The sequence below is a fragment of the Sceloporus undulatus genome, chromosome 5, assembly GCF_019175285.1.
Source record: "Sceloporus undulatus isolate JIND9_A2432 ecotype Alabama chromosome 5, SceUnd_v1.1, whole genome shotgun sequence".
Taxonomy (NCBI): domain Eukaryota; kingdom Metazoa; phylum Chordata; class Lepidosauria; order Squamata; family Phrynosomatidae; genus Sceloporus; species Sceloporus undulatus.
The window spans coordinates 20,083,111-20,101,303 of NC_056526.1; the positions used below are offsets into that span (position 1 = coordinate 20,083,111).

The 18,193-nt window shown below is 42.3% G+C and overlaps 1 protein-coding gene across 12 annotated transcripts in view; it reads right to left on the bottom strand.

Annotated features, from left to right (window-relative positions):
- WNK1 (WNK lysine deficient protein kinase 1) overlaps positions 1-14,609 on the bottom strand; it is a 131,479-nt gene extending 116,870 nt beyond the window's left edge. For all 12 annotated transcript variants that reach the window (XM_042468892.1, XM_042468894.1, XM_042468893.1 and 9 more), the window contains exon 1: positions 13,103-14,609. In XM_042468892.1, the coding sequence (XP_042324826.1) occupies positions 13,103-13,969 (867 nt within the window). In that variant the 5' untranslated portion in view covers positions 13,970-14,609. The remainder of the gene's footprint in view (positions 1-13,102) is intronic.
- Between the last annotated feature and the right edge of the window lie 3,584 nt (positions 14,610-18,193).

The window sequence follows — 18,193 nt, forward strand, 5'->3', positions numbered from 1 at the left end:
GGGGCCGGTCCCAAGGCCTTGCCGGGCCGCATCCGGCCCGCGGGCCGCAGGTTGCCTACCCCTGCATTATAACAATAATTCTGCAAGAATGCCCATGACACTTGCACAAAATTCCATGTGTCCATTAAAACAAAACATCTGGATATCTCTGCTCAACAGAACATATTTTTAAATTCTCCTAGTGACAAAGAAATGTCACTCTTTCAAAGTGTTGGATATTTTTCCTGGCCTAATGCCACATCACAGCATCAAAGCACATCACATTATTCATGTGCATATAATAAGCATGCAAGGTGAGATGTGGCAATTCAGTGAAACATTTCCAAAGAGCCAGCTATGTAAAGAACTACTTATACCATGTGAAAAGTCACACCTGAGACAAGCAAAAGTCCAGATGATATTTTCTAGCTGTAGCAGCTAACCGAGGCAACTACGGTAGTTTCCACATATTTCCAAAAACCTAGAGAGTGTTTGTCAAAGAAAGGTTTTGACAACCGTGATGTGTAACAGAACCTGGGCCTTATACAAAACATTCTAAGAAGGGATTCTGGCTTAATAACTAATGGTATTGGCAACTCCCTCTTCACTGCTCCTCTAAGCAGAAAGGAAATGCCTGCAGACACATTTTGCCCACACAGGCTGAACTTGAAGTTCTTCTTATTGGCTACCTCTGAAGCAGCACATTTCAGAAAGCTACTTACCAGCACTTTTGAAAAGCACTACTGTCAAAAGCAGCCATACCAGTAAGCTTGAATAGGGAAAAAAGCCTGCATACAAGTCAAGATATGGTGCTTCTCAGACTGTCCGTGAGTTCAAACAACATGCAAATAAGGAATACCAAATTTAGAAATTATGCTTAATGCATTCTCAGCACCTTCCACAGAATAAAGTCTCTGAAGCTTGTTATTGCTTATATGAACTGTACACCAGCACACCGTTCACCATACACAAGCATGATACGGTTCTTCCCCCTCAAAAAGACACCAACCACAGGCCTTTGCTCACCAACAACCACAAAAAGCAGTGTTAAGAAATAAATATGGCACAGGAAGTTTCAAGATACATACAAAACCTGACTGTATTTGTTCTGTAAAAACTAGCTTTTCCTGTCAAATGGCACAGAATGTAAGCACCAAAATATTTTGAATCTCTACATTTTTATAACAGTTTTTCATGGCTATTTACCAGTAGGGATGAAGAGTCAAGACAAACATAACAAAGCCCGTCATTTCAATATAATTTTAAACCAGGACTCAGAGAGGCCAAGTGCCTGAACCTGCAGGACATGAGCAGAGCAGTGGAGAAGGGGTCTTGGAGTGGTCTCATCCACCGGTTTGCCACAAGTCAAAGTCGACTTGAGGGCAGTTAACAACAACAAAAAATTATTTTTATGTACATCTGCAGTTCTACATGCACTTATAGAACTAATATAACATAATATGATGCATGCTAGAACAGCACTTCGAGGCATTTGGAAATAGAAATGTAGAAAAGCTGAAAAATATGCAGTCTTTGAGTAACATGTTTGAACTAACATAAATAAAAGCACAAGACAATTAATATTTTCAAGATCTAATGATGTGCTATGATGTGTTCAGAAAAAAACTGAAGTTTAATCTAATCACTCCAAACCACATACACATGAGCTGATATTAACAGATGTACATTATGTAAGTACATGTGAATGTTTAAATCCTTGGGATAATCAGACTGTGATAATAGGAATATTTTGGGGTTATAATTTGTGTGCCATCAGCCTTGGAAGAATAAAGAGCCAATATTTTATTATTGCCAAAAGGGCATTTGTGGCAGTCCATAAATGGCTTGGTGGAAAAATGCAATGAAGCAAAATGGTAACACTGGAAATATGCTGTTACTCCAAATAGAATGTAAAGTGAAACATATGACAATTGACCAGACAAAACAAAATCACCCAAAGAAGCACACAATACAAAAAATTAACATTAACTAGTACTACAGTTTAAATATATTATAAGGCGGCCAAGAATTGAGTCCGTCCTGTTAAACCTGCCACTTTTAACAGTGGCTGAAATTAACAATGTCTCACATAATATTCTTTCTACTAAAGTGAACATGCCCCAGCATGAATTTAAACTAATTACAAGTCCTGGATACTTTCTTGTGTTAGTGGTATCTAGAGTTGTAGACAACAGGCTTAATTTGCAGCTAACTAATCCATATGTAGATACAAAAAAATGCCACTTTGTGTGCAATTTTTTACAGATCAACATCACCATGTCTTCTCCCATTAACCCCATTCTCATTAAAGGGAGTGCAGATCACCAGTTGATTTCCATTTCCTACAAAGGATGAAGGGAGATGGTTCTAGATCTGTAAACAGTAGGAAATGAATAGAAAATTTGCCTTCCTGGCACATTTGAAGCACCATTCAAATATTGAAAATAAAGTGCTTTTTCAAAAAAAAAACTTAGTAAATTACAACAGTCAAAAGAAAAAAGTATTTCTTTAAAGAAAGACTAACATGAAGCCAAAACAATGGAACTACAATCTAATCCCACGCAGAATCCAAAAACCAAGCCTCTGGATGCAAGAAACAGGCAAAAGTAATCCCTAGCCTAATTATTAGAACAACCATTTCAGAAGTTATTAGAAACAACCATTTCAGAAGTAAGATAATGTAATGAAATTAGTTACTATGTCCTGATACTCATTAACTTTATTACCATTCAGTTACGTTAAGTCTATGGCGGGTTATAGACCACCCATTTGGGGCGGGCTGCACCCGCCCCTTTCCCCGGGGTATCGGGGCCTCAGTGTCTAGAATGGCAGCCGCTGAGGCCCCGATCCGCCACTTTTCAGGCTGCGAGGAAGCGGCAAAAGGCCCCTTCCCCACAGCCTGGAAAGGGGTGTCCTTGGGGCTTGAAGCCCCAAGGACACCCCGCAGCGGCGGGGAGGAGGAGAAAGGGGCCGCTTGGCCCCTTTCTCCTTTGCTCCACTGGGCACGGCCGTGTGAAGGCTGCGCCAGTGGACCAAACCAGGAAAGAGCTCCGAAATGGAGCTCCTTCCTGCTCCACACTAAGGGCGCACTAAGCGCCCTGGCGCGGAGTGAGGATGTCACATCCGCACCGCCCCGTATAGAGGCGGCGCGGTCGTGACGTCGTCATGGCGGCAGCCGTGTGGAACAGTTTCTTGAGACATCTCCCATTTTTCTTCCACACTGGAACTGTTTGAAATTGTGCCTTCAGTATCTCCCTTTTGAGAAACTCCCATCCATCTTGAACTCCCTTCTCTTTTAGTATTCCTGACCATGGGATCACCCCCAGTATTTTTCTAAGTTTACTAAAATCAGCTTTCCTAGAGTCTACATGCGTGTCACACGCTCTCAAGCCTCAGAGGATAGCAATGGCAAACCCTCTCTGAAAAACTTCTGAAGAAAGCCCTGTGGTAGGTTCACCTTAGGGTCACTGTAAGTCAGAAATGACTTGAAGGCACACAACAGCAATGACAAAATAAAAGCATTTATGACTACTACTACTAAATGAAGAGTATGGACAATCATGTTCTAATACAGCTTGCCATACCATCCAAAGTAACTGCAGTTAAGAAGGAAAAATCTTTCTTCTTAAACTTTTCTTCTTAAAATTTAAGTTGTAGTTCAATTAATTTCAGTTTCTCCAACTTCAGACCGAACAAACTGTAGTCTATCAAATGAAAGCAAAAGCTTCTGAGCCTCCCTTTACAGCTAGACTACAGGATGAACTGCACGAGGCAGAGAGGCTAGGCTCAAAACATTATCTACAGCCATGTGTGAAGCTGAAGGTTATACATGGACGACCACTTACTTCCTGAAAAGGACAGCAGTAGAGAAGAAGACATAGATGTGTTCTTCAAAATATTCTGAAGACTGCATAAATAAGATAATCTACTTTGTAAAAGCTTCATCTGTGAGTATTGTGGCTAGAAAAACGGTATGTCCACAGCCTGTAAAGCACAAAGACACCACCACAGAAACTCTGACCATAGTAAAGAGCAGTTGGCATTAGCACTACAAAAATAGCAGCTGGCTGTCCCACCCCCATTTTCTGGAAGTGAGAAGTAGTCACTGGCACCAGATGAAGACAGCTTGGAACAAGGAATTCAGGAAGGGTCTCTCAGGCAAACAGAACAAGACATTCCAAAATGTTATTTTAAAATTTTGTCAGAAAATAATAAATATTTCTAAAACCAGGCATTTTTCAACATTAAAATATTATATACATTTTTTCACAGAATGGAGTTTTATTTTTTTAATGCAAGCAGCTGTGACTCAAGAGCAAAATTGAGATTTGGCAATCTCAATGCTAAATGGCCACTGCATTGCTTGCAACAAAATATACTTTTGCAGGCACTTTTAAAACATAAGTAAGCCACAACTTAATGTTAAGAACAGATGTTGCTAACAAGACCATTAATATTTTTCAGCAGAGCCTTTTCAACTCAGGGTTACACATTTTTATTTCATCAGGAAAATATGCTTTGGAGCATCACAGTAGAGTCTGGCACAGTAACACATCTAAAAACAGATAACAGCTTACAAAGAAACTAGAACAAATAGAATACCCATGTTGAATACAGACATAAAGTATTTTTTGTTTATTCTCAGACTGAAGCAGGACAAACATACTTCTGCACTATTCTTTACTGATATCTGTCTTACATCGTAAGTAAAGTGAGTGTTGGCATCTCATTAAAAAACAAGACTGTGACATGTTGCCCCACAAGCCAAGATGGCATAGTGGCTGATCCGTAAAATAGGAAATCTCTTGGTGAAATCTAGTTAGCATTGCCAAGCCTTTCTCGCCCACAGCTGACTAGGGATAATAGTTAATGTAAAGATTATGATAATGTGATATATTGAATGCTAATTATAATTATCACAATTGTACTGTGCAATGTGATGCTGCCACTTAGTAAATTCTGGACTAAGAAATAAATCATTGGTAGCTTCAGGAACCATGTAGAATCCTCACATTACAGGAAAGGAAAAGAAAGGAAAGGAGGCCAAGAAGACACATCCTTCAATAGTTCCCATGGAAGCCACAGTAATCTACTGTGATGAAATTAAATATGATCATTTCTGTACTGGATTACTTAAATGTTAAACATCTGTTAAATCTGTACCTTAATAGCCTACTGTCTTAGATTATCATCCAAAAACTACGAGCTCTGCTAATTTCACAGTGAATCTTGGGCCACAACGCCTTAGGCTGCCATTGGCTTTCCTGCTGTGCTGTCAGAAAACACACACACGCACAGAGAGAGAGAGAGAGAGCACTTTTGGGATAAGTAGCTGAGAGATGGGGTAACTAGCAAGAGGTTTTTGAAGGATTGAACAGAAGTGCTAAACAAGTTGAAGAATTACTTATTTTTCACCAACTTCCAAACATCCCCTAAGTCAGCAGAGGTTTTGTAGAACATTTCAATGGAAAACCACAACTCACACATATGGCACTTCCTATTTATGATGTAAATAGTGACAGAAAAGTACAGAGCTTCCAATGTTACTGGGCTGCAACTGCCATCAATCTTAGCCAGTATAGCCAATGGTGAAAAATGCTGAGAGCTGTATTTCTATAATAAAGGGACAACTACTCTGTATCCATCCCAAGTATAGGAAATACTGGATTAGACTATATAACTGGCTGGCTACCCAATGAGTAATAGAAGAAATTCATAGCAATCCAGTTCCAGAATATGTCTCAGTGCAATAAGAAAATTATTTCACAGGTGTACATTCAGGAGATATGAATTAAGGCTATTCTGTATTCCCACCCAACTTTGACTCAGTGGAAAGCAGGAGGGACTTACATGGAGCTCCTTGGCAACACCCAATGCTTTAAGTTACATGAATGAATGATCAATTGCTTACTTAACTTCCTCTGACCTACAAGGTTAAATTTAGTATTGAAAGACAAAAGGACTTCTGCCTATTAACTATACCAATGAGCTATGAAGGCCCTTAAGAACTAAAGAACTCATTCTGAAAACCCATTCTGTCAAACAACGGAAGAAATAAACAGCCAGCCATCTGTATCCACGGATTCTGCACTGATGGCTTGAAAATAGTTTTTAAAAAATCAAAAAGCAAACCTTGATTTTGTCATTTTATATAAGGGACCCTGTTTTACTTTGCCACTGTATATAATGAGATTTGAGCATCCATTCATTTTGGTATCCAAAAGGGAGACATGGAATCAAACACCAGATACAGATTTACCAAATACTTTAAAAGTTCACTTCCTGTATCAGAAACCAATAAAGTAATCATGCCAGTCTGATTCAAATAATCATGATTTTATGATTTACCATATGCAAGAGCTTAAGATTCCTTTACCAGTTTTTGGCATCCACCAAAACCCAGAGAAGAAACTGCTAACTCCAAAAAGAGGAAGATTCACCATACGCTGGAAGCAAAGCATTTTGAAGTACTGTAAAACAACATACTGAAATAATTACTATTACTGAAATATATGTATATACATACTTCCAAACTATTTTCTACCACAAAGTACCAAAATCATCTGCTTTTCAAAATATTTATACTTTCCCACAAGTAGACAATACTGAACTGGATTATTTCATACAGGCTTCCTATATAGTCATTAGCAATGCTGTGCCTAAAATAGATCCACTTGCCTATACAGTGGCCCCTCCACATTCGCTGGGGTTAGGGGTGAAGAACCCCTGTGAATGTGGAAAAACCGCAAATAAAAAACCACTCTTCTTTTTACCTGAGAAAACTCCCCTCTAGGAATCTCCAGATCCTCCAGTGCAACTCCCTGGTCAACACCTGCCAGAAGGCGATCATAGAATCATGTTGGGAGGACCTGAAAATATCTGGAGAGGTGTTTTCTCTAAGGACTTCAAGGTTCCCCAGCCCAACTCTGGTCAACTTCCAGCAAAACTGCACTGGAGGACGAAGAGATTCCTAGAGAGAACATATCAATCAAAACCACAAATAATCAAAGCCGCAAAAGTAGAAGGTCCACTATACAGCAAATGCACCTGCACTTGCATTTATTAGAAAAGCACTATTCACACCACACTCTGTTAGAAACGGTATTTCATTATGCAAATTCAAGGAGACATAGCATCCAAATGCAAGATACAGCAAAAAGTAGTCCAACAGTCTTCTGTAAGTAGGGTCTCTTGGAAACTCTTCAGTTATTGGGTTAGTACTAGTGAATTAAGCATAAACTTGAACACCTTAGTGTTACCATAAGTCAAAAACAATTTGAAGGCACACAACAGCAGCAACATCCCATTAAACAAACTATGGGTCCATGGTGTTTTTAGCTGCTTCTACTTGCAAGAGACACAATCAAGTAGCATGCACAAAGCCACTACTCATAAACAAGCAACCAGAGTTCACATGTCATGCTAAACAAGCTGCAGTTAGAATAGCTAGCATTTGTTTAGCCACACTCTCTCAAGAGAAGCCAAGAAAGGGCCTTCAAGCATCATAACTCTGGCCCATTCACAGTATTGTGACAACCAAACGAGAAAATTTCATTATGAACTTTTATATGTGCTGTACTTTTATCAGGGCTCTCAGCAAAAAGCCTGTTGCATTTCACCGCAACGGGCAAAGGCCTATATAAATCAACATAAACTAGATCAAGGAGCACATCGTTTTTTAATGACTTCATGTTGCTAGAGTAATAACAAAGAAACAATAGCTTGTCTCTTTACTCCCTTTTTCCAGGGAGAAGACAATACTGTAGTTCTGATTGCAGACGTATGCCTATCAGATTATTAAAATTAAGTGTCTGAGATGAATTGAAAGCAGCCCCAGGATGAAACATTTTAGGACAATAAAACTTATATTTCTTGAAAATTCATTTCATCTAGAGCTCAAAGTTTTTGACATCACTATCAAATTCTCACTGTCTAAAAGTGGACAGTATACAGTATACAAAAACATATGCCAGAATAAAACCAGTTAGCTTTTATACTGCTATATAACTCTTTTTCATCTGAACTAGATCTAGTTGCTGAGTCCTCACAAGCAAGCATATCCTGGCACAAATCAGAGCACTGGATGCACATCCAACCCTCACAATCTGTTCTGTACCCCACACAAGCCCACACAGTTATACTGTGATCAATGGACATAACTGCAATTCCAATGCAGCTGTTGGTCTGCACACTTGATTCCTGCTTCAAAGGGCTTTTTGGCAATCTAAAAAAAGCTCCAACACTGATTAAGGCCAAAGCAGAAACATAGCAAGCTCTAGGCAAGTTAGATGAATCCTAATATCAGATGACATACAAACAATTTGTTCTTAGAACACACAATTTCAAACTTGCAATATCAAAGCCCTGGTTCCAAATGGATTATTCCATGTTGAACAAGCGTTTAACCAACACACAGGACCTATCTAAACTACATGTTTTTCACAGGTCACTGCTCAATTGGTATAAGCCAAGGTGGCTTAGAACATTTATACAGGTTGAGTCTTCCTTATCCAAAATGCTTGGAACCAGAAGTAGTTTGGATTTTGGATTGTTTTGGATTTTTGAATGTATGCCTACACATACATAATAACGTATCTTGGAAATGGGACCCAGGTCTAAACACAAAATTGATATACACATAGAATGAAGTAATTTTATACAATATTTTTAATAATTTTGTGCATGAAACCAGTTTGTATACACTGAACCATAAGAAAACAACGGTCTTCCTATCTCAGCCACTCATTTTAAACGGTTTGGTTTTTGGAGTATTCTGAATTTTAGAATTCAGATTCAACCTATATTAAGATCAAGAAATCAGCACAACTATAGTCCAAGCTTCAGAACAAAAAGTATAGAAAGGGAAACCTCTGGGAGCGCATTACTTGGTCACTCTGGTTGCTGTAGGAGGGTAAAACTGATCAGCACATGGACAGCTTTTTCTTCTCTGAGTTTGTCTGAAACACTGACCTTGAAACTAACTAGTCCAAATTGAAAAATCTCTACCTACTTCATCATGTTTTACAAGACGTTCTCTGAAAATACACTTTATGTTCAGTATATGGTTCTACCTGACTAATGAACAGTGCAGACAACCCAACTGCTCATATCACAGTCTTTGGGAAATCTTGACAGCATTGTTTCTCTAATTAGAAAGAGTTCTTTTACTTCGTGTTATTTAATACCCAGCCCAACCATATATACTATTTAGGATGAATTACTGGCTATAGCATACTAGCCACCTAGCAAGGGAAACTGCCACTTACCTAATTAGAAAAATTATGTAAGTATTTCACTTGAGTACCATCATGCTATTTTTTCTAAACTAGCACAGATATGCATGCATGTACATGCATTTGCACACACACATCCCAAAGGAGAGGCAACCTGCAAACAAATGGACATAATGTAACCCTGATCTAATTCACATAATCCCTTTGAATGTATGCATCTAAAAAAGTCAATTCACAGTTTAAACCAAAGAACTTACTGCAGAAACATCACAAAAGCAAAGGCAAACAACGCACCAAGGGCTAATTCTAACATTAATCCTTTGCTGTTGTCGTATGCCTTCAAGTCGTTTCAGACTTACAGTGACCCTATCATGCTGTTTTCTTGGCAAGTTTCTTCAGAGGGAGTTTGCCACTGCCATCCTCTGAAGCTGAGAGTGTGTGACTTGCCCAAGCTGGGTTTACATAGCTGAGACAGGACTCAAACCATGGTCTCCAGTCATAGTCCAACACTCAAACCACTGCACTACATTGGCTGTCAAGATTAATCCTACCTACAATATGATTAAGTAAAATCGAAATATAAATTAATAGAGCTGTTAGTAACTTAAATCGCAATGACTTTGTTAGGTCTGCTCTAACTAAGATTAACATTAGATTTAGCCTCCTATATCTGCCATGGTAAATACTGTACTATGTGATGGGCTTCCTTCTCTAAAAGTGGCGCAGAGCTATATTCCTCCAGTTCATGCCCAAGCATTTCAGAAATACACATCTGTCCTATATGAAGGAAGAACAGGAGGAGGAACCTATACACAGTTATTCCAAGACAACTATCACACTATGAATGTTTCATTTATTTATTGCACAGACTAACATAACAGAAAAAAATGCCTGTAATATGTTGACCAGGCACATAGTAGTGGCAACTAAGATGAAACGTCTGCACCAGTTAAATAGAAACACTGCTAAACTCTTGAGCTTCCCAGCTTTGGGGGGGGGGTGTCTTCAAAGAGGTTATTCTCCATTTCTTAACAGGCATGGTATTGTTATCTTATATAACTGGCTCTAATTAACCTCTTTACTGTATTACTTTATGCTTATAAAGAGCACAACTGATATGAAGCAAAACAATCCTAAAGCCCCATATAAACATAACAGACACAGGCCTGAATTGTACTTACATCCGTATTAGAGCAGAGTCACTCTAATAATGGGATTTACCTGTGTGTTGACTCACTATTCAAAAGGAGATTCAATAGGTCTACTCTAGGCTAATAAGAGGACAACCCATAGAGTTCCCAGACTTTTGGCACCAGAATTAAGAGTGGACAATTTTCTACAACTGCCCTCTGGCTGCAACCTTCTATGGCATCCCCCAATCTGCTCAAACAGTTCAGCAAAACCCCAACACAGAAAGTTTGGGGTTGGGCGGCTGCAGGGAGAAGAGGGAACAACTAAAAATTCCCCTTCTTCATGCTCTATGATGAAAGCATGAAGAATGATGGAAGCATTCTGTCAGTGGAGGAAAAACTCACCATAGGTGGATTCCACCCTAAGAACTAAAGTAAATGAGCATTCTTAACATATCTTTAACACACATAGAAAAAGGCTGCTATTTAAAAGATACCCAGAACAGTCATCCTTTTACAATCATGGCACAGTGCGCCCTTGGTGTCTGCTGGGGCTTGGCTCCAGGACCAACCGTTGGTACCAAAATCCATGGATGCTCAAGTCCCATTAAATATGATGGTGTAGTAAAATTGTGTCCCTTATATAAAAGGATTAAAATCAAGGTTTGTTTGTTGGAACTTGTATCTTTTGGAATATTTTCAAGCTGGGGATGGTTGAATCTGTGGATAAAAAAATTTGTGGATGTGGAGGGCTAACTGTACTTAGAAAATGCAACATTTTTCTTCAAGACTGTCACTTGGGGCACCAATGAAGTGGCTGCCCTAACCTCAGAAGACAAGTAAACAGAGAGATAGAATCACAGAGTTGGAAGAGACCTCAAGGGCCACCATCCAGTCCAATCCCCTGCCATGAAAGAACACACAATCAAAGCACCTCCGACGGATGGCCATCCAGCCTCCATTTAAATACCTCCAAAGATGGAGATTCCACTATACTCTGAGGGATTGTGTTCCACTGTCAAACAGCTCTTACTATCAGGAAGTTCTTCCTAACGTTGAGGTGGAATCTCTTTTCATGTAGTTTGCATCCATTGCTCTATGTCCTATTCTCTGAAGCAGCAGAAAACAAGCTTGGCTACATCCTCAATATGACAGCCCTTCAAATAATTAAACAGGGCTGTTATATCAACCTTTTCTTCTCCCAGCTAAACATACAGAAAGAACCTCTGCCCATCTTGTAGCACCTTTGAGACCAACTGAAAGGAAGAAGCTGGCAGCATGAGCTTTCATAGACTTAAATCTACTTCCTCAGATGCATTTGGGGTAATGCCTTGAGGTGCACTTGGTGCAATAGCATCTCAAGAAGTAGACTTAAGTCTACGAAAGCTCATGCTGCCAACTTTTTTATTTTGGTTGGTTTCAAAGGTGCTACAAGATCTTTCTACATCAGTGGTTCCCAAACTCAAGTCCCCCAGATGTTTTGGACTTCAGTTCCCAGAATTCCATGCTGTTGACCAAGCTAGCTGGGGCTTCTGGTAGTTGAAGTCCAAAACACCTGGAGGACCAAAGTCTGGGAACCACTGCACCACATACTGATTCTACAGACAAACATAGCTATATCTCTGAATTCAAACCCAATAGCACAGTGGTTAAATGCCAGTACTGCAGCCAGTATTGCAGGTACAAGACTGTGAGTTCAATTCCAGAGCTCCAAGGTTGACTCATTCTTCCATCCTTTCATAGGTTGGTAAAATGAGTACCCAGCTTGTTGGAGGCAATTGGCTAACACATTGTAAACTGTGATTACACCCGTCTGTCCACAATTGCTGGAGTTAGGGGCACAGGACACCCATGAATGTGGAAAAACTGCCAATAACAAACACATTATGTTTTTACCTGAGAGAACACCTCTCTAGGAATCTCTAGGTCTTCCAGTACAACTCTGTGGTCAACGTAAACCAGAGGTCGCACTGAAGGACTTAGAGATTTCTAGAGAGGTGTTCCCTCAAGTAAAAACATAGGGTTTTTTTATTTGTGGTTTTTCCACATCTGCCAGACACAGACCTGGGAATTGTGCTGAAGGAGCTACAAAGGCCTAGCGGAGTCTTCTCGCTAGGAATCTCTAGGTCCTTCAGTGCAACCTTTGGGTAAAGTTGACCACAGAGTTGTACTGGAGCACCTAGATATTCCTAGAGCATGTATTAATAAAAATCTGTAAATAATCAAATTTGTTAAAGTAGTGGGATGAGCGTATTTAGTTTAACATGAAGCGGTACAGAAATGTCAATGCTATTGCTAATGCCCTTTCCTATTACTGACAGTCAGAACTGTTTGACAGTGGAATATGCTCCCTTGGAAAGTGGTAGTCTCCTTCTTTGAAGGTCTTTAAACAGAGGCTGAAAGGCTATCTGTCAATGGGGATGCTTTGGTTGTGAGTTCCTGCATGGCACAATGGGGCTGGACTGGATGGCCCTTGCGGTCTCTTCCAACTGTATGGAGTTTATAACACAAATACTCCCAAAAAATAGTGTCATTATGCAAAACGGTTTCGCACAACGTGGCACAAAACCCGCCATTAAAGCGGTTGCAAAGTGGCATCTTTTTTTAATTTCAGGATTTCAGTGAAGACACATTTCCGATAATGGCTTTATTTGTGTGTGATAACCATTTGCGCGATGGCTTTTACTTTAGACGTGCTTTGAATCTCTGTCTGAGGCCAAAAACCAGCCCTGGCTTGAGAGAAACCTCTGTGCTCCTTACCTGCAGCTCGCACCAAGCCACTTCCACGGTGGTCTCGGTGTCCAGGCCCTTGTAGACGGTCTTGAAGGAGCCCCTGCCGATCTCGATGTCGAACTTGAGGAAGCGTCCGTCGGGGGAGACGGCCACCGCTTTGGTCTCCAGCTCCTCGGTGTCCTCCTGCTGCTTGTTCCTCTCGTCCTGGAGGTCCTTGGCGGAGGAGGAGGAGGCGGCGGCGGCCGAGGCGCTTGTCAGGGGCGGCAGCGCCGTCGGGGCGGCCTCCGAGCCTTCCTCCTTGGCCAGCGGAGGGGCGGCCTCCTTGGCTACCTCCTCCTGCGTTTCTGCAGCTGGAGGCGGAGGAGGCTGCTGCTGCTGCTGCTGCAAGAGGAGCGACTGAGGAGGCGGCGGTGGGGACAAGGCCTGGCTGGCAAGAGCCACGCACGGAGCCGCCTGGCTGGCCGACTCCGGCGGAGAGCCCAGGACCGTGGGGATGCTGCCTCTGGAGGAGGCGGAGGAAGGCGGCGGCGGCGGCTGCGGCGGCGCTGCGGGCTGCAGCCGAGGGAGCTCCAAGGCGGTGGCGTTGGAGTCGCAGATGACGCTGCGGCGGAAGAAGCGGTGCTCGGTGCCCGCCGCGGCGCCTCGGCTGTCTTTGTCCATCGTGTGCCGGCGCCGGCGGTACTCCTCATGGCGGACTCCAGAGGCCCCGCCGCCACCGCCGCCTCCTTCGGGGCCCTCGGCATCCCCGGTGGCGGCGGACGAAGAGGAAGAAGAGCCGCCCGTCGTTGTCCCGGCCGCCACTCCGAGCTTCTCCCCGACAGAGGTGTCCGAGCTGGAGCCGTTCTTAGGCGGCGGCGGCGGGGGAGCCAGGAACCGGGGGGGCTCCCCGGACATGGCGGGGGGAGAGGGGCGCGATGGGAACAAGCCGCCGCCGCCGCCGCCGCCCAAGAGTCCGGGTCAATGGTCGTCGGCGCGGAGGACCGGAGCCGCTTCCGCTTGCAAAGGCGGCGGTTCCCGAAGGCTCCTCAGGGAAGGAGCGGAGGGCTGCTGCTGCTGCTGCTGCTGCCGGCGGAGGAGGAGGAGGAAGGCCGGCAGCGCGAGGAGAGGAGGGGCGTCTGTCCGCCGCTCAGCGTCCGCATCCATCCTTCTGCAGCGGAGGGCCGAGCAGCGGGGCCGACATGGAGGAGGAGGCGGCGGCGGCGGCGGGAAGGAAGGGCCCCCGAGGATGGAAGGCCGAGGCCGCGGACTCGCTTTGCCTTCCCGCCCCGCCCTCAGTCAGCTCCACTTCGCTCGGAGGAGGAGGAGGAGGAAGAGGCCAGGCTTCGCCTCAGGGCAGATAAACCGCCGCCGCCGCTGTGCGTCCCCTCGGCGCCTTCTGAGGGAGAAGGCCTCCTCGCGCGGAACACGAAGACGACGACGACGACGCCGGCGAAGCGGCCGCGCCAAATGGCGACGCTGCTGCCCCGAAACCAACACCTCTCTCTCACGCGCGCACTCGCTCTTCTGCCTCTCCGTCCTCCTCTTCTCCACAGACAGCGCGAGACAGACTCAGAGGCCACGCCCACCCGCCTCCCCTCTCACTCTCGTCCACTGCGCCTGCGTACCAACCACGCAACCTTCATGGGAAATGTAGTCCTGGCTTGGTTCGAATGCAAGCACCAGAGTCAAAGGCAGCCTGCGCGAGTTCCCGTGGTGCACCGCGAGAGTACCACGACGCGGGTTCTAATGAAGCGGGGGCCGATGGGAAGTGTAGTCTTCCTCTCAGAAATGACTAGGAAGGTTCTGTTGGGGGAGGGGTAGTGTGGCGGGTTTGGATTTTTTTGGCCCCATGAGAAATAAGGGACATAGCATGTATATGTGTGTGTGTGTGTGTGTGTGTGTGTGTGTTTTCATTCCTCTGTGGAAGAGGAAAATAATAAGGTTTATTTAGGTTCTGTACTTTTCACTCCCAAACAGAAGATGTAAAGTTTAATCAAATACACACCTTAATTTTTTATTATTATTATTATTATTATTATTATTATTATTATTATTATTATTATTATTAATTTGTTAGTAGTAGTAGTACTATGAAGGAACATGGGAGACTGAGTATAGACAGAGATATGTAGTAATTTATTTCCCGCTTTTTTCCTGAAATTGCGATACAAAGCAGCTTACAAATTAAAAAAAACCTCAATACTGTTAAAAACATACAAGTTTAATTTTGTGTGTGTTTTGTTTGGGGGCTTCGTGGCCTCGTTCTCGTTCTAGAAGAATTTACTCCTTTTTTATTTATTTTTTTACTCAACTTTTATTACTAATTATTTCAAACAATCAGTCCATCGATAATCTATCACAAAATCAATCAAACAAATACAAACATATTACCATTCTCCAACCTTCTTTTACCTCTATTCTTTTTTTCCCAAACATTTTTATTAATTTTCTTATATGTAAAAATTTACAAATGTAAATGTTAAATTGTTCAATAGAATTACAAAGCAATAACAAGTTAGTCAATATCTATGTCGATTTATTTCATCTCTGTCCTTTAACCTTCCTTCCTTCCTTCCTTCCTTCCTTCCTTCCTTCCTTCTTTTCTTCCTCATTCCTCTTCCTTCTTTCTCTCCTACTCCGCCTCAATCCCTTCCTTCCCTTAATCCTCTCTTCCCTTCTTCATCTCTTAACTGACCTTCCCATCTGTCCCTTCATCTACTACACCGTCTCTTAACCCCTTCTCCAACCTCCGACGCTTACTCCTACCCTCTTCTACTTATCTACACCTCACCTACATACCTAACATTCTTCTACATATCTCTATCTATACTCAATCTCCCTTGTTCTTTGACTTCCTTTCTCCCTTTCATCTTTCGACTTTCTCTTGTATCCCTTTCACTTAAAATTATTTAAACCTTTTTCGTAATCATTCTGATTATACCATCTTAATCTATATTCTGTTATATCATTTCTTTGATCATTTGTCCTCACTACAACTGCTTAACTTAGGCCTCATTCCCAATTACAGATAAATTCGGTGTGTGATCCGAGTCAATGGATCGATTTGACATGGGAGTGTGGTTCCCACTACATTTGCCCCGATCACATTTTCTGGCAATAATCCACTTGTGGTTCACATTTACCAATGAATCGATTCAAAATTATTCAGTTCTAGCAAGCCAAAGGGCAAATTTGAATCATTTCCAATGCACTTGTGGTTCACATTTGCACAGAATCGATTTATCAGAAAAGAAGCGGGGGAAAAACAGCATCAAAAAATGTGGGTTAAATGGGTTTGGAGCATGGCCCCCCTCTCAGAATCACTTCAGCAATTCGGATTAAGTGGGAACCAGGGTCATTTGAACCCGTTCAAACTGATTTGCTATCCAATTTGAAAGATAATGGGAATGAGGCCTTAAAAGATTTTATTCCCTATGTTTTGCTGGCATCTGTGACTAGCATCTTCAGAGATTGCTGACATGGAAGAGTGTGGGGTGTACAGTGGATCCTTGTTATACGCTGGGGTTTGGTTCCAAGATCCCCCGTGTATAACAAAATCCGTGTATGCTCAAGTCCCATTAAGTATAATGGCATAGCAAAATGGTGTCCCTAATAAAAAATGGAACATCAAGGTAAATTTATACTTTTTTGGAACATTTTCAAACCGTGTATGCTTAAATCCGTGTATAACAAATCTGTGTATAAGAAGGGCCAACTATATATATACACTCATCCCTCCATATTTGCAGCTTTGATATTTGCGGATTTGATTACTCACAGATTTTATTAATATGTTCTCTCTAGGAATATCTAGGTGCAACTCTATGGCCAACTTTAACTAACTGTTGCACTGAAAGACCTAGAGATTCCTAGAGAGAATACTCTACTAGGCATTTGTAGCTCTTCCAGTGCAGTTCAATGGCACTGGTCAGTGTCTGTTGCATGTTGACCACAGAGTTTCACTGGAGGACCTAGAGCAGTGATGGTGAACCTTTTAGAGGCCAAGTGCCCAAAGTGCAACTCAAAACCCACTTATTTATTGCAAAGTGCCATGTCGCACTGGCTTTCTACCAACAAACTCTGGCAAACTCTGTGCTGGGTCGACGGCACATGTGCCCACAGAGAGGGCTCTGAGTGCCATCTCTGGCACTCGTGCCATAGGTTCGCCATCACTGACCTAGAGATTCCAAGAGAGGTGTCCTATCAAGTAAAAACATATGTTTTTGTTATTTGTAATTTTTCCATATTCACAGGGTCTTGTGCCCCTAACCCTAGCAAATATGAAATCAACAAAGACTTGGACAACTTCAACAGGAAAGAAGACACTCTTAAAGCAAACAAAGGCCTGTTACAGACAGCCAAAATAAAGCTGCTTCGAGTCACAGTGGAGGTATGGTGTTTCAATGATGCATGCGTCCTAAAAGTCCAGAAGCCACACCAAAGCCATGCTCCAGTCTGGAGTGTGGCTTTGGTGCGACTTCTGGACTCTTAGGATGCATGCATCATTGAAACACCATACCTCCACTGTGACTCGAAGCACTTTATTTTGGCTGTCTGTAACAGGCCATAGTTGGGGCTACCAGTCCTGAAAAACACCAAACCACCCAGGACCAGGGTTCTCCCAGACAATGATCACTAATGAAGCAGAGACAAATCCTCCTTGCATATCCTCCCACCCTGCGGCCTTGCCATTCAACAACAGAACAACACAAAGATTAACATGGAAACCACTCCTCCCAACCTAGTCACACAGTGTGTGTGTGTTTATACACACACACACACCACTCACTCCCATGCCACACTCTCTGAAACTGCCAGCTACAGATGCCAGCAAAGCGTCAGGAATAAACTCTTCTAAAACATGGCCACATAGCCCAAAAACCCACAAAAAACTATGAATGCCAGCTGTGAAAGCCTTCAACTTCACATAGAAGTTTAATATTTTACTAGAGTACAATAATTAGGTTAGGTTAGGTTAGATTATATTAATAATAATCTACATTAGATTAATAATTTTACCCATTTCTCCCCAAGCATTCAGGTGGGGTACAACATAAATTAAAACATAAAACCATTTATGTTTAAAGTTTTATATAGTCCTTTGAATATATATATTGTTCCAATTTTGTTATGCTGAGT